This window comes from Pelodiscus sinensis, chromosome 1 (genome assembly GCF_049634645.1).
Source record: "Pelodiscus sinensis isolate JC-2024 chromosome 1, ASM4963464v1, whole genome shotgun sequence".
Lineage (NCBI taxonomy): Eukaryota > Metazoa > Chordata > Testudines > Trionychidae > Pelodiscus > Pelodiscus sinensis.
This window is the reverse complement of record NC_134711.1, coordinates 111,256,246-111,268,976: the sequence shown is the minus strand read 5'-3', so window position 1 is coordinate 111,268,976 and position 12,731 is coordinate 111,256,246. Positions and strand designations below refer to the sequence as shown.

The 12,731-nt window shown below is 42.5% G+C and overlaps 1 protein-coding gene across 7 annotated transcripts in view; it reads right to left on the bottom strand.

Moving 5' to 3' along the window:
• Positions 1 to 12,731, bottom strand: part of CALD1 (caldesmon 1) — a 245,860-nt gene that overhangs the window by 100,985 nt on the left and 132,144 nt on the right. For 6 of the 7 annotated variants that reach the window (XM_075897320.1, XM_075897309.1, XM_025190909.2 and 3 more), the window contains one exon: positions 8,431 to 8,542. In XM_075897320.1, coding sequence (XP_075753435.1) covers positions 8,431 to 8,501 — 71 coding nt within the window. In that variant the 5' untranslated portion in view covers positions 8,502 to 8,542. Of the gene's footprint in view, positions 1 to 8,430; positions 8,543 to 9,114; positions 9,381 to 12,731 lie in introns of those variants that run through there. The other variant, XM_025190910.2, reaches the window with a different exon arrangement.

Below are 12,731 nucleotides of genomic sequence, written 5' to 3'. Positions count from 1 at the left end.
TTAATGGAGATTGCCTATCTCCTAGAACTGGAAGGGACCTTGAAAGGTCATCGAGTCCAGTCCCCTGCCTTCACAGCAGGACTAAGTACCATCCCTGACAAATATTTGCCCCAAGGCTTTCTAGCAGCCCTAAATACCTGTGAGGCGAACCTACCACTATGTCAAAAAAGGTGAAAATCTGGCATTTTTCCAAGTGCCTGGATGCTGCTGAAATCTTGATTGGTATGGTAATGCAGCAGCAAGATGACAGAATGATCCTAACAGCCAGATGGAATTAATATCTGAAATAATGAAGAGTCTGTTTTGTTGTCTGCTCTGGATACTTGGCATAGCACTGCCGTTTGGGGAGATTTGTAGTTCTGCATGGCTAGTTACTTAGGCGAACAAAGGCCCATTTATACAAACTTCTAAGTGAGGACAATCTTAAAAATATCAGCATAAATCAATCAATAAATAAATAAATAAATAAGCAAGCTGCATAAGCACTATTACTAATGTTCATTTTTCTCCAAAGGAAACTTAGGTGTTTTTGAGATTTTGTGATTACCAGGGTTTTTTGTTTGTTTGTTTATTTATGCTCCAAAATATGGTGATAAAAGGACATATCACAATGAGACTATGAATCATGACTATCAGCCAGCTTTACCATGATTTCTGGGAACTTTAAGGTAGACTCTGCAAAACACTGTTTGTTATAATTCTGAAGGCTGCGTTCATCTGTGAGTTCCAAATATTTAGTGCCAGGACACAAAGTAGCTATAAAGCCAATTTAGCAGCCAGAACATACCAGTGAATCTTGCCTACAATTTCATGTGAATTAAAGAAAAAAAACTAAATAGTATTTTACAGAAGGTGAATATTTTTATGGAAAGATTAATGAAATACTTACAGGCATTTTGAAATTTTGTAATATTAGGGGAAAAGGGAAAACAAAAACATTTTTATGACAAAGGATTCTAGTCACACATTTAAAAATGGCACTAGAACAAAAAATGAGTGGATTTTGATGTTTGGCATGGGCATAGTCCTCAATGAACAGTGCTTTCCTGAGTTAATGAAATTATGAGTGTTGGAAAATAGCATGCAATCTGGCACATGCAACTGAAAATTCTGTTAGGCTTAAATGTATGTACTTAGGAAAGATACACTGGATCAAATTCTTCACTCCATAACAACAGTTTGAACACAGAAAAATTCTACTGGGATATATTTTTCTCTAAATTTGAGTCTCTCCAGTGCGGCACTCTCTAGTCCAGCAGTATCCGTGGTACAGCATGATTTGAGTTAGTCAGATGCCCACTTATCATGGGTGTAGCCAAGTTTCCCACAATCCCACAAAGTTTGTTTACAGCCACCAGTCTGGCTCTCAGTGTTCTGTCCTGTTATTTAGCTCTAATTTATTCCTAAATGTCTTCTAATAATCCAATAAGCAGTGGAAGTGTTGGTAAAGCTGATAGACAATTTTGACCCTCTGTGGTTCAGGAAATTCCCTGGTTCAGCACCAGTCTGAGGGTGCCAGACTACAGAAGTTCATCCTGTATTTATTTGCTAGTTAATGAGAAATGTGTATGCCGACTGTGGTCACTACTAGACTGCCTAAGAGAGTTCCTGGGGCCAGATTTTCTTCTCATTTATGCTAAAAATCAATGGAGTTGTCTTGCTGCCACAGAGAAGAATCTGGGTTTAGTATACTTTATTCAAAAAAGATTTTACAGCTTCAAATCCAGGACCTGGTGCACTGGCAGAAAGCTTACGCAGCACCCCCTCCACAAAGCCTATTTGACTCTAGCCTGAGTTATTAGACTGTTATTTTTGCCGGCACCAAAATCACAAAAAACTGCTCAAAGAGCAAGAGAGAGAATGTCTCTTAGGCTATGTCTAAACCACATTCCTCTTTCGAAAGAGGAATGTAAATAAAGCCGATCGAAAATGCAAATGATGCACCGATTTACAAATCTTGCTCTTCATTTGCATAATCACGTGAGAGCTCTTTTTTGAAAAAGAAACTGCAGTCTAGACGGGGTTCTTTCGAAAAAAAAAAAACTTTTTCAAAAGAACCTGTACTCCTGAAAAAATGAGGTGTACGGGTTCTTTCGAAAAAGGGTTTTATTTTTCCAAAAGAGCCCCCTCTAGACTGCGGGTTTTTTTTCCAAAACCCCTTTTTCAAAAATAGTAATAGAGATGTAGCCATATTAGTCTGGTCTTGCTGAAACAAAAGACAGGACTATGTAGCACTTTAAAGACTAACAAGATGGTTTATTAGGTGATGAGCTTTCGTGGGCCAGACCCACTTCCTCAGATGAAATTGTGGAAGAAAATTGGCATGACCATATATACCAAAGGGATACAATCAAAAAAAGTGAACACATATAAAATAGACAAATCAGATTTTAGAACAGAAGAGGGTTGGGGGGGGAGGAGGTTGGTGTCTATGAGATAATGATTATAATGATATAATAATAAAAAAGCACTCTCATGTGATCATGCAAAAGAAACGCGAGATTTGTAAATCCATGCTTCATTTGCATTTTCGGTCGCTTCGTTTACCTTCCTCTTTCAAAAGAGGAATATAGTTTAGATGTGCCCTTACATTCCAACAGTAAGTACATAATACTCTAAGTAGTTTTCATTTTTAAGATGGCCTCTATTGATGAATATTTTGGGGCCACTTATTTAATCAAATCCTCAGGTGGTGTAAAGGTGCGTAAATCCATGAAAATCAATGAAACTATGTTGATTTACACAAGCTGAGGATCTGCCCCATTATGTATTAGTAGTAGTTAATTGATGGGATAGCCCCAGGCTCCAGACTCAGGAGGACTTAGGCCTACTTTGTTTCAAATATTAAATGTATGTGATTTCTTTATCATGTATTCCTGTAATTTAATTTTGTGTCTCTCTCTGCTATTGCAGGACAGGATGTGGCAGGGAAGGAAGGCTGTTCTTCCTGCTCCTCCAAAACTGCTATTAATACTGTCACTTAAATCATCTAGTTCAGGTAACTCATTCAGGGCTTAACCCAAGCACCAATGAAGTCAATGAAAAGATTTCCAGTGACCTGGACAGGCTTTGGATCAAGCTTCCCAGAGCCTTAACTTACCATCAATCCATGCATTGAACTCTCATGAATGGTTAGTGGCAAGATAGAGAGATATAGTACACCGTGTCACCCACACACATGGAGTCTGTTTCTCCGTGGCCAAGAACCTGTGCAGTCATTTTCCCAAGGGCAAAGTGGTTGGAAAATGCCCCAATGACAGAGTGAAGAGTGTGTGTAAAATCCCAGCAATCCAGTTTGGAAGCGATTAAAAAAAAAACTATGAAAGATTCCAGGTACTAGATGGAGATTTATCAACAACGAAGTGATTGGAGAAGTCACCGACCAGCAGCTCCCCTCTACCAGAATTTGATAAAACTGCTGGACATATCTGGGGCATGTACTCTAAATGCCAACACACAGGCCAAAACAGCTCTGGCTGATAGAAGGCTAGGGTACACAGTATGTGACTGGTTGTACTTTAGAAATGGAGCTGTGCAAACCGCCTGACTAGCCCACGCAGCATGTCACAACAGACACAGAGATCCGGGGCACGGCCCCTGTTGGACTTGTTGTGCCTTAGCAGAGATTGCAAGCAGGCCATGCCCCTTGCAGTCTTTCGAGCAGTAAGACCATGCTGAGAGAAAGAGGCTCCCCAAGAGGCCCATCAGATCCCCCAAGGTCCCTTTTCAACCGGGCATTATGGTGCAAAACCGGACAGCTGGAAAGCCTAGGCCCCAAGCTCAGCCTCCTTGCTCCTGTCTGTGTGTCCCCCTCCCAGAGCCATGGCCCTGCTCCCAGCCTTAGATCTTGGGGTGTGGGAGCGCAGACAAAGATAAGGGGGAGAAGGAAGAAAAAAGTTTGGGGACTGCTGCTTTACAGTTTGGTTAGCTGGCTTTCAGCACTCCCACTATCAAAAGGGTTCTAGCACCCCTGGAGGAAGGTGCAAGAAACCCTGCCTGTGTATGAACCTGCCTATTCAAAGGGCATTGCATTACACACCTAGAACACTGGTTCTCCACCAGGTATACAGATATCCTTGAGGCTACACAGAAGTCTTTCAGGGGATACATCAACTGTATCAACAGGCTACATGTAAAACATCAACAGGCTACATATAAAACAAAAGCAAAGTCAGTACAAATAAAAATTTCTTACAGATAATTGACTTGGTTATACCACTGTATAGACTATCCACTGAAATGTAGGTGCAGTATTTATATTCCAGTTGATTTATTGTAGAACTATAAGTAAAAATGGGAAGTGAGCGATTTTCCAGTAATAGTGTGTCGTCACACATTTGTATTATTAGGTCTGATTTTGTAAGCAAGTAATTTTTAAGTGAGGTGAAACTTGGGGATATACAAGACCACTCTGATTCCTGAAAGGGGTACAGTAGTCTGGAAAGGTTGAGAGCCATTGACCTAGAAACAGTTTCCTCAGCTTAGTGTGGGGGGAAATGTGAAGGCATTGCCCACCAGGTGCCAGTTCTCAGAATAAATATAATATTTTAGTCTCCAGGACCACCAGATTGGCACTTTTCATTAGTATTAAAAAAAGGGAATAACACAGAAATACTGCTGTGTCTTAATATTTACATGGGCCCCCAAAAGCCTATTTTTACCTAACATAGAGGAGAGACAGAGAGATAGAAATGTTGCAGTAATACTTTTAAAAATAAATAAAACAAAAATCACAAAAACTATAATATAGTTCAGCAGTTCCCAACCGCCTGGCCATGGCAACTCTGGGGGTTGGGGCTGAGGTACACCGCCCAGCACCTCCCCTTTCACCGCAGCTGTTGGGAGAAGTGTATCCAGCCCCGCCTCTAAGTTATCCAGTGCCAGGGTCTCTTCTCGCTTCGCTGCGTGGCAGGAGGACCACGCAGAGCCTGGCATGGAGCCTTAGAGCAGCCATGACCCAGACAGCAGCGTTCAGCTCACAGCTGGGAGGCAGCGCAGGGCTAGGTAAGGGGCGGGGGGGGGGGGGAGTGAAGAAGGCACTGGGGGCTCCGGGGGTGGGGCTAGTGCTTCTGGACTCTGGGAGTGGGAGGTTCTAAGAGGCAGAGGGCTGACACTGGGGGGGGGGGGGGGGGGAACTGAGGCATCCAGGCTGGGGAGCTGGCACTGGGGGACTCTGGGGACTAGTAGTGGGTGGGGTCTGGGGGAAGAGCTGACACTTGGGGGCTCTGGGGATAGGGCTAATATTGGGGGCTGGCATGGGGGACTGTGGTGGGGTTGGGTTCAGTGGGGTTCTGGAAACAGGAGGCTGGCACTAAGGGGTCTGGTGGGGGGCTCTAAGGAGTGGGAGGCTGGCACTACGGTGGTTGGGATGGGGATTGGCACTGGGGGGCTCTGAGGGCAGGAGGCTGGCAGTGGGGGGGTTGGGTGCAGGGGACTCAGGGTTCAATGGTTGGTGCTGGCGGGCTTTAGGAGTTAAGGAGGTAGCACTGGGAGGCTCTGGGGGCTGGGGCTTTTGGTGGATCGGTAAATGTGCAAATAAAATGTTACTGATCCACCAAAAGTTTGTGAATGGGTTTGCCGGTCCCTAGTATAAAAAAAGGTTAGGAACCACTGATATCGTTCACAGAAAAGTTTAATATGAAATGTGACTAGTGACTTGTGTTTGCCCTAGTCATGCAGTCCTCACGTCAGGATTTCAATGGGGGTGAGTAACATCATTAACAACTCTCACAATTTTATCCTCCCGAATCTTGAAATATTTGGCTTTCGCATGAAGCCCCAGCTTCTAGAGTCATCCTGAGATTCTCAGCTTTCATTTTCAAAAAGAACGTTTTGTAGCCCTTGTGGCTGAATAGAAAATAATTGAAGACGTGAGCCCTAAAGGCTCCAAAGATAAAACGTGAATCAAAGATCCCATAATTTGTAAAGCTGTATTGTGACTTAGGGGTATCCCACCTCATTTCCCTAACCCCCCGATTGCCCACTATGATGTATATTCACCCCAAACAGCCGCTCAGTGAGGCTTTATGGGATTTATAAAGCTTTGAAGCACATTGGTAAGTCATTGCAGAGACCTGCCTTTGTCTCCGTGGACTGCAGGAGTCTCTGTGCATGAACAGGGGCTCCCTGACCTCATCTGCAAAGGCCCACACGCTGCAGTGACAGCCCCCTCCCCCAATGTTTTTAAAGGGTTGGCTGTAAGAGTTCCAGACAGCAGCTACCAGGCAGCCTCTGACAGAGGAAGCCCCCCTGCTGGATTCCAACTACAGTCTGCATCCACAAAGTCAAGCTGGGTCACTGCAGCCCAGTCAGCTACACTGGGAAACTCAGTAGGGATCCAAAGGGTTTTGCATGTCTTCTTGGGAAAATGCGAATCACATATCAGCCAGAGAGGCTATGCCCATCTAGCTTATGCTATCCATTAGCTGGGGGTATGGGTTGGGAGAGCAGATTGCTAATATAACAACATTCACGGTCTCTCTCTTCCCTTCCATATAAAACAGAAGCAACAACTGAGCTGTTATAATCTGATAAATTGGATCGACATGAAGTACATGCACATGCAGTGAAGATGAGCATTGGTTCAGAGCTTCACCACGGGGTAAATCTGAACATTTCTGTGTCCTCACAAAATCAGCAGCCCTCTGCCAACCAGTGACTGTCACTGACACCCAGATCCCTGTCTGCAACCACAACACACATTTTCTTCAATGCATGTCTTTCTTTCCAAATTTACTTCATGGTGAGAAGTGCCAGCCCAACAGCTCTGCAGACAACAGTCCCTGTTTACTCACAGGAATGGTCCACCACTGGAACTGACCATGCAATTTTCTCTCAAACTGTCCACTCAAATGAATCAACACTGGTCTGCTGGGAACTCTGTAAGGTAGCTCATTCTCCATGGTCCAGTCTATCTGCAGTCTCTCTGCAGTCTATCTGCTAACCAACTTGGCCAATTATGATGATAGCTTTTGAAATCTGGAAGCTACCATCTCATTTCCCATTGACCACCATGCTTCATTTGGGTTCCATGGTTCATTTGTGGCTTCCGAAAGCTGAAGAATCAGTTTTCCACCTTGTTCTGAGCCATCACATACACAGGTTTCGTATGGTAGTGTTTTGCTTCTAAAATAAATGTAATTACAAGGCTTCTATGTCCATCCACTTAATATTCTTTCCATTGTCCATTTGAAAATATTGCCTGAATGGACAAGAGCATATTTAAAGTTTCTCAGAGCAGGTACAGAAAATATGTATTTTATATTATACTCCACTGATTTTTTTATTTATATTTCCATTCAAAAATGTTCTCCGAGAAGAAAGAAATATACCTCTGCAGTGTTTAAAACTCAAATGCTGCAGCATTGTGCTAGCGCATGAGAACTTGAACATGAAAAAGACTAGAAACGAAAGTGAAATTGACTATATCAATTTTGTATCCAAAAAGAAACAAATACCAAAGAAAAAAGAAAGAGAGAAAAAAAAGGAAAAGAGAGTAAAAAAGAAAAAGCATAAATAGCAGTGGGTAAATTATATTTTTTAAAATTCTTACAGTTTTTATAAACTAATGATTTACTGTAATTATTGTAATATAAAGAAAGACAATTAATAAGTGACCTGATACCTTCCCCTTTTATGGTGGTGTACAAGAAGAATAACTCCAACAACATCAATGGAGTTACAGTGGTGTAAAATGGGTGTGAATTTAGAGGAGAATCAGTCCCAATATTTTCATGCTCTTCACTTAATAAAGTCTTGTCACTGCATTTGAGCGAACAAAATTTACACTTAGGGTCCCGTTCTGCTCTTATTTACACCCAATGTCAATCTGGAGTAACTAGGAGCAGAAATTTTGCCTTTATAATCTATATTAAACAAACACATCATAAATATAATGTACTAGTAGTGTCGATATTTTGGTACAATTTAGCATACGGTTCACATATTGACTGTTTAATACTCTAAGGGTTAAGTACTCATATATTAAGTACTTTAGGGGTTTTATTTCCACTCTCTTTTCCTTCAGCATGTTATAATTTGAGCTCTAGCTCTGGAAATACACAGTCTCCCCAATAATCTGCGATTTCTATGACTAACAATCAGATCCATGACATCTGACCATTGTCTGCTTGACAAGTTCCCTTCCATAGGACCTGTAAATAATTTTACATTGCCCTATTCCATCTTCACTGCTTACACACTGTCGTCAAAGACTGGGATTTCCAAAAATCCTAAGGGAGTTAGGCACCCAACTCCCATTAACTTTTGGCCTCTCCCCAGAAACAGTACCCACTGCCATTTTAAACATAACAGTAGCAAAAATTTTCAGGCGCTCTATATCACATTTTGGCTGTTTAGACATGGGAAGCCTCAAAGCCACTACTAACACAAATCAAACCACTGACTCCGTTTTGCAATGTAACGCCTCACCTTTCCGCTTCAAGGCGCATTTCCTCGCGCTTTTGCCTCCTGAGTTCTCTGCGGCGTTCAAAGTCATCCATGGTGCGTATTCAAACTTTTGGAACTCCAAACAGATCTGAATCTAAACCAAGAAAGGTAGATGAGTTAGAAGGGAAATAGAATGCAATGGATTCATTTAACCAACTGAGCTAATTCACTTTTATTTTGCTTTATAAACTCCACTGGTAATATTTTATTTTTCTATCCATAAACTGCCTCAATATTGCTGAGATAAACAGGATTAACGAAATGCCTAGTAGGATAAACACAGTCCATTCCGGAGTTTAGTTTCCTAGTTATAATTAAATCAACATGCATTAACCTAAGTACTGTATATATCTTCTAGCCACAGACTAGCTATTTGTATTGCCACAGGTTCTCTCCTACAAACAATAGCAAGAATTCACCAGGACTGTAATTTTTTTAACTTCAGTTTTTACTACTTGAAGTACTACACAACATTTCTCTTTTTTCTAGCTGCATAGATAACAAGACGTTCCGGAAAGGTTAACCCAAAAAGAAAGAGACAGAAAGAAAAGAAGCCAGAGCTTTTAAATACCACCCAGAAGGAGACAAGTTGTACATAAATCCTACTTAAAGAAGCAAAAGCAACATTTTTTGTTATTTAATCCATGCATTTTAATCATGCCATACCTTCTCCTTGTTAATTTAGTCCATGAAATATTTCTTCTTTATAGTTCTTCATATACAAAGCCTTTTCAGCCTTCGTTTATATCCCATCAAGCTGAGTATTACAGAATTCCCCTGCAGCCCCCAAACCAAAAATGACTACCAGAAAAGGGAAAGCTGTTCTCTTTTTGTCCCTGCTTTGTTTACAGAGCTGTCAGTGGTTAGTTAAACTCTGCCTGGAATCTGGCATTTAAGGCCTGCTCTAAGATTGCTTCCTGTGTAGAGCTGGAGGCCTCAACTTCCTCTGGAATCCTAGCCTAGACTCTGCACTCAGAGAGGTTTTTTTTTTCCTCTCTTAAAAACATTTTCCAGCTCTTTAGTACAAGAACAGCCGCTTACACTGCATAAAGAAGGAGCTCAGAGACGGTCTCAAATTGAAGTGTAACTATTAACTGCTTCCAATTTAACAGAAACAAAGAGAAACTGAATTCGTTATTTGAAGTCATTTTTTAAAAATCTGTTTATCCGTCTTAAAGATTTATCGCTGCATCATCTGAGCATCAACAACAACAGTGAAGTCTTTAGTAGACTTCAGGGAATCCCTAGCACAGCTCCTTTTTGGGGGTAAAAATCTCTGAGGTAGGGTTGGCTTTTTTTCTGTTGTTTTTTGAAAAAGCTATTAATCACAGAACAGGATTTTTGGCACAATTTTGACCTCTACAGCAGAAATGCAGCTTTTCTTAAAGCATATTTAGCAAGTTCTGGTGAGACTTCCAGCAGAGAACCCCAAACAGCCTGGAGAGCGATCCAGGGAAGGTAGTTGACCACTTTTGAACTTCATGAAAAAAACCCCCAAAAAATAAAATTTCTCTCTGGCAAATGCCTGGGAAGGATAATGGAAAAATATTTCTTACTTTCCCTCACCTCTAGCATGGAGACTGAACTAATCTTTCAACGTGGACCCAATTCAGCAAAACACTTAAGTGCATGCTTAGTTTTAAGCACTTAGCTTTAAGCACGTCCTTCTGTCCATTCACTTCACTAGGACTACTCATGTGCTTAAAGTTAAGCACATAATTAAGTATTCTGCTGCATAAGGGCCATAATATCTGAGTAGTGTAGAGGCAGCAACTTGCATTGCTGTGGATTAATAAACTCATTCAGTCTGTCCGGCTGTCAATCACCTTTCCATTGTACAGATGGAGCTCTCAGAAAGCGACAGTGATGGTATGCTTATGCATCATTTTAAACCTACTGGAGCCAAGAAACACAGAGCCAGAGCACGTTCCCTAATATAGAATTACTACTTATTGCAAAGTACTCTATGGCTGCCACCACTGGTGACGGCACAGTGCCAAGGCATGCCATTCCACTTTCCTCTCAGTACAATGAAACAATTGCAAACTTCCTTTCAGCAATGCTCAACCTAGACAGCCCAAAAGCTTGTACCCACTGGGTGAATTTCCAGCAATTTACTTAGTGCTAGTTCCCTCAATCCTGTGTACTAGATGAGCTGATGATCCCCCTCTGTCCTTAGACTCTGGAATGCATACAGAAGCCTTCAGTCTGATAATGGCAGAGTGGATGGCAAGGTGAGATTACTATTGGCGCCAGTGACCACAACTCCAATGAAACCAGCTATCTTTTGCTGATTTACCCCTAGCTGTGAATTTGACCCATTGTTTGAGAAGAGGACAGTGTAGGAGGCTTCCTGGATTTGAAGGTGAGGAAAGGTCCCCAGATTTAAGATACACTATGCCCCCCCCCTTTTTTTTAAGCAAAGTCAACCCACTTGCTCAGTTAGTCCAGGGAGTCAGAATGCAATACACGCCAGCCACATACCCGGCCTCCTTCCTCCTGGCATTCCTCCAACAACAGAGGCAGCAACAGGAATGTAGCGTAGTGTCCATCTCCTTATTCTGCACTCCTTGGAAACCCCAGTTATGCAGGGTTATTTCCTATGGTCCACTTTTTATGGCCACTTTATACAGATAGAATGGCATAAAGGGACCAGAGCAGAAAGGAAATGATTAAGAAAATGAGAAACCCAATTTCTAGTCTCATTCTCCTTCAGGCTGATTATTAAGGGGAAAAAAATCTTTAAAAATAACAAATAGTCCTGCAACACATTAGAAACTAAAAAAATGTAGATGGTACCATGAGCTTTCATGGGCACAACCCACTTCTTCATAAGAATGCGGTTCAAGGGGTCCAAGTTCCAAATAAATAGCAGAGAAAGAGAGGGGATGGGAAGGGAAAGGAAAAGAGAAAAAAATGGCATTGGTGAGTTGTCTGGCAGCTTCCTGCTCATAGTCTGTTCTGTTCATGATGACCATAGCACCCCCTTTCACCAACACCAGATTCTACTGGCTTCTCTCCCTCTGAACCCACTAACGAATACCAAAAAACTAAACTATCTGCTCAGGAAACTTTCTGCTACAACTCCAGACGAAATCTACACTAACACTCCCCCAAATCTCAACCAGGAGTTTTCTATGTACTACCCAAAATCCACAAACCTGGAAATCCCGGATGATCCATCATCTCACGCATTGGCACACTTATACTATCTGGTTATACTGACTCTCTCCTCAGACCCTTTGCTACCAGCACTCCCATCTATCTTTGAGATATCACAGACTTCTTGAAGAAACTAACAGAACATCAGGAATCTTCCTGAAAACACCATCCCAGCCACCATGGACGTAGAAGCTCTTTACCCCCAACATTCCACACAAAGATGGATTACTGGCTGTCAGGAACATTATCCCTGATGATGCCACTGCACGCCTCGTTACAGAGCTCTGCGACTCTGTCCTCACCCACAACTATTTCCAATTTGGGGACAATTTATATCTTCCAGTCAAGAGCACTGCTATGGGTAGTGGTGGATTTAGAGTTAGTGGAGCCCTGTGCTCAGCTTCATTTTTTTTGGCCCCCTGTGGACCCAGACAAGAAAAAGAACATTCACTTTTCCTGCCCCTCTCATTTTCATTCTTTTTTCTCCTTCCTCTTCCTCTATTATAAGTAATAAGTAGTAAATGAAAATAAAGTGAGGTACCTAGATTGTTTTTGTAGGCTAACTTTTTTTCCCCCGCAGATCACTTGAAAATTGCTAAGTACAATTCAAGATAGTTGCTAACTGTTAGCCATCCAATCTTTCTCCTAAATTGGTAGCTGAAAACTTTATTTTTACTCTTTTGCTGCGCTTTTACAAAGATTGTCTTTTTAAAAAGTTTTTTTTATATTTTTTTTTTTTGTCTTTATGGTCTTTCCCCTCCACAGATATAGGGATTACTGGCTTCTCCCCACACACAAACACTCTGGGGATGCTAAACTCCCTCCAGCTCTGGGGCTGTTACCCTCCTGGTTCTGGGGCTGCAGCCCCCCATTACTCTTGGGCTGCTGCTGGGGGGCCGGTAGCTGGAGCTGGGGGGGAGGGCGGCCTGTCACATCGGCAGCCTGCTGGGGGAGCGGGAGCTGGTGGGGGCAGCCTGCCGGGAGGGGTGGGAGCCAGAGCTGGCAGGGCGGCCGGCCTCATTGTCGGCCTGCTGGGGGAAGGGGAAGGCGGGAGCAGCCTGCCTTGGTGGCGGCCTGCCATAGGGGCTAGGAGCTGAAGCTGGCGGCCTGCCACATTGGGA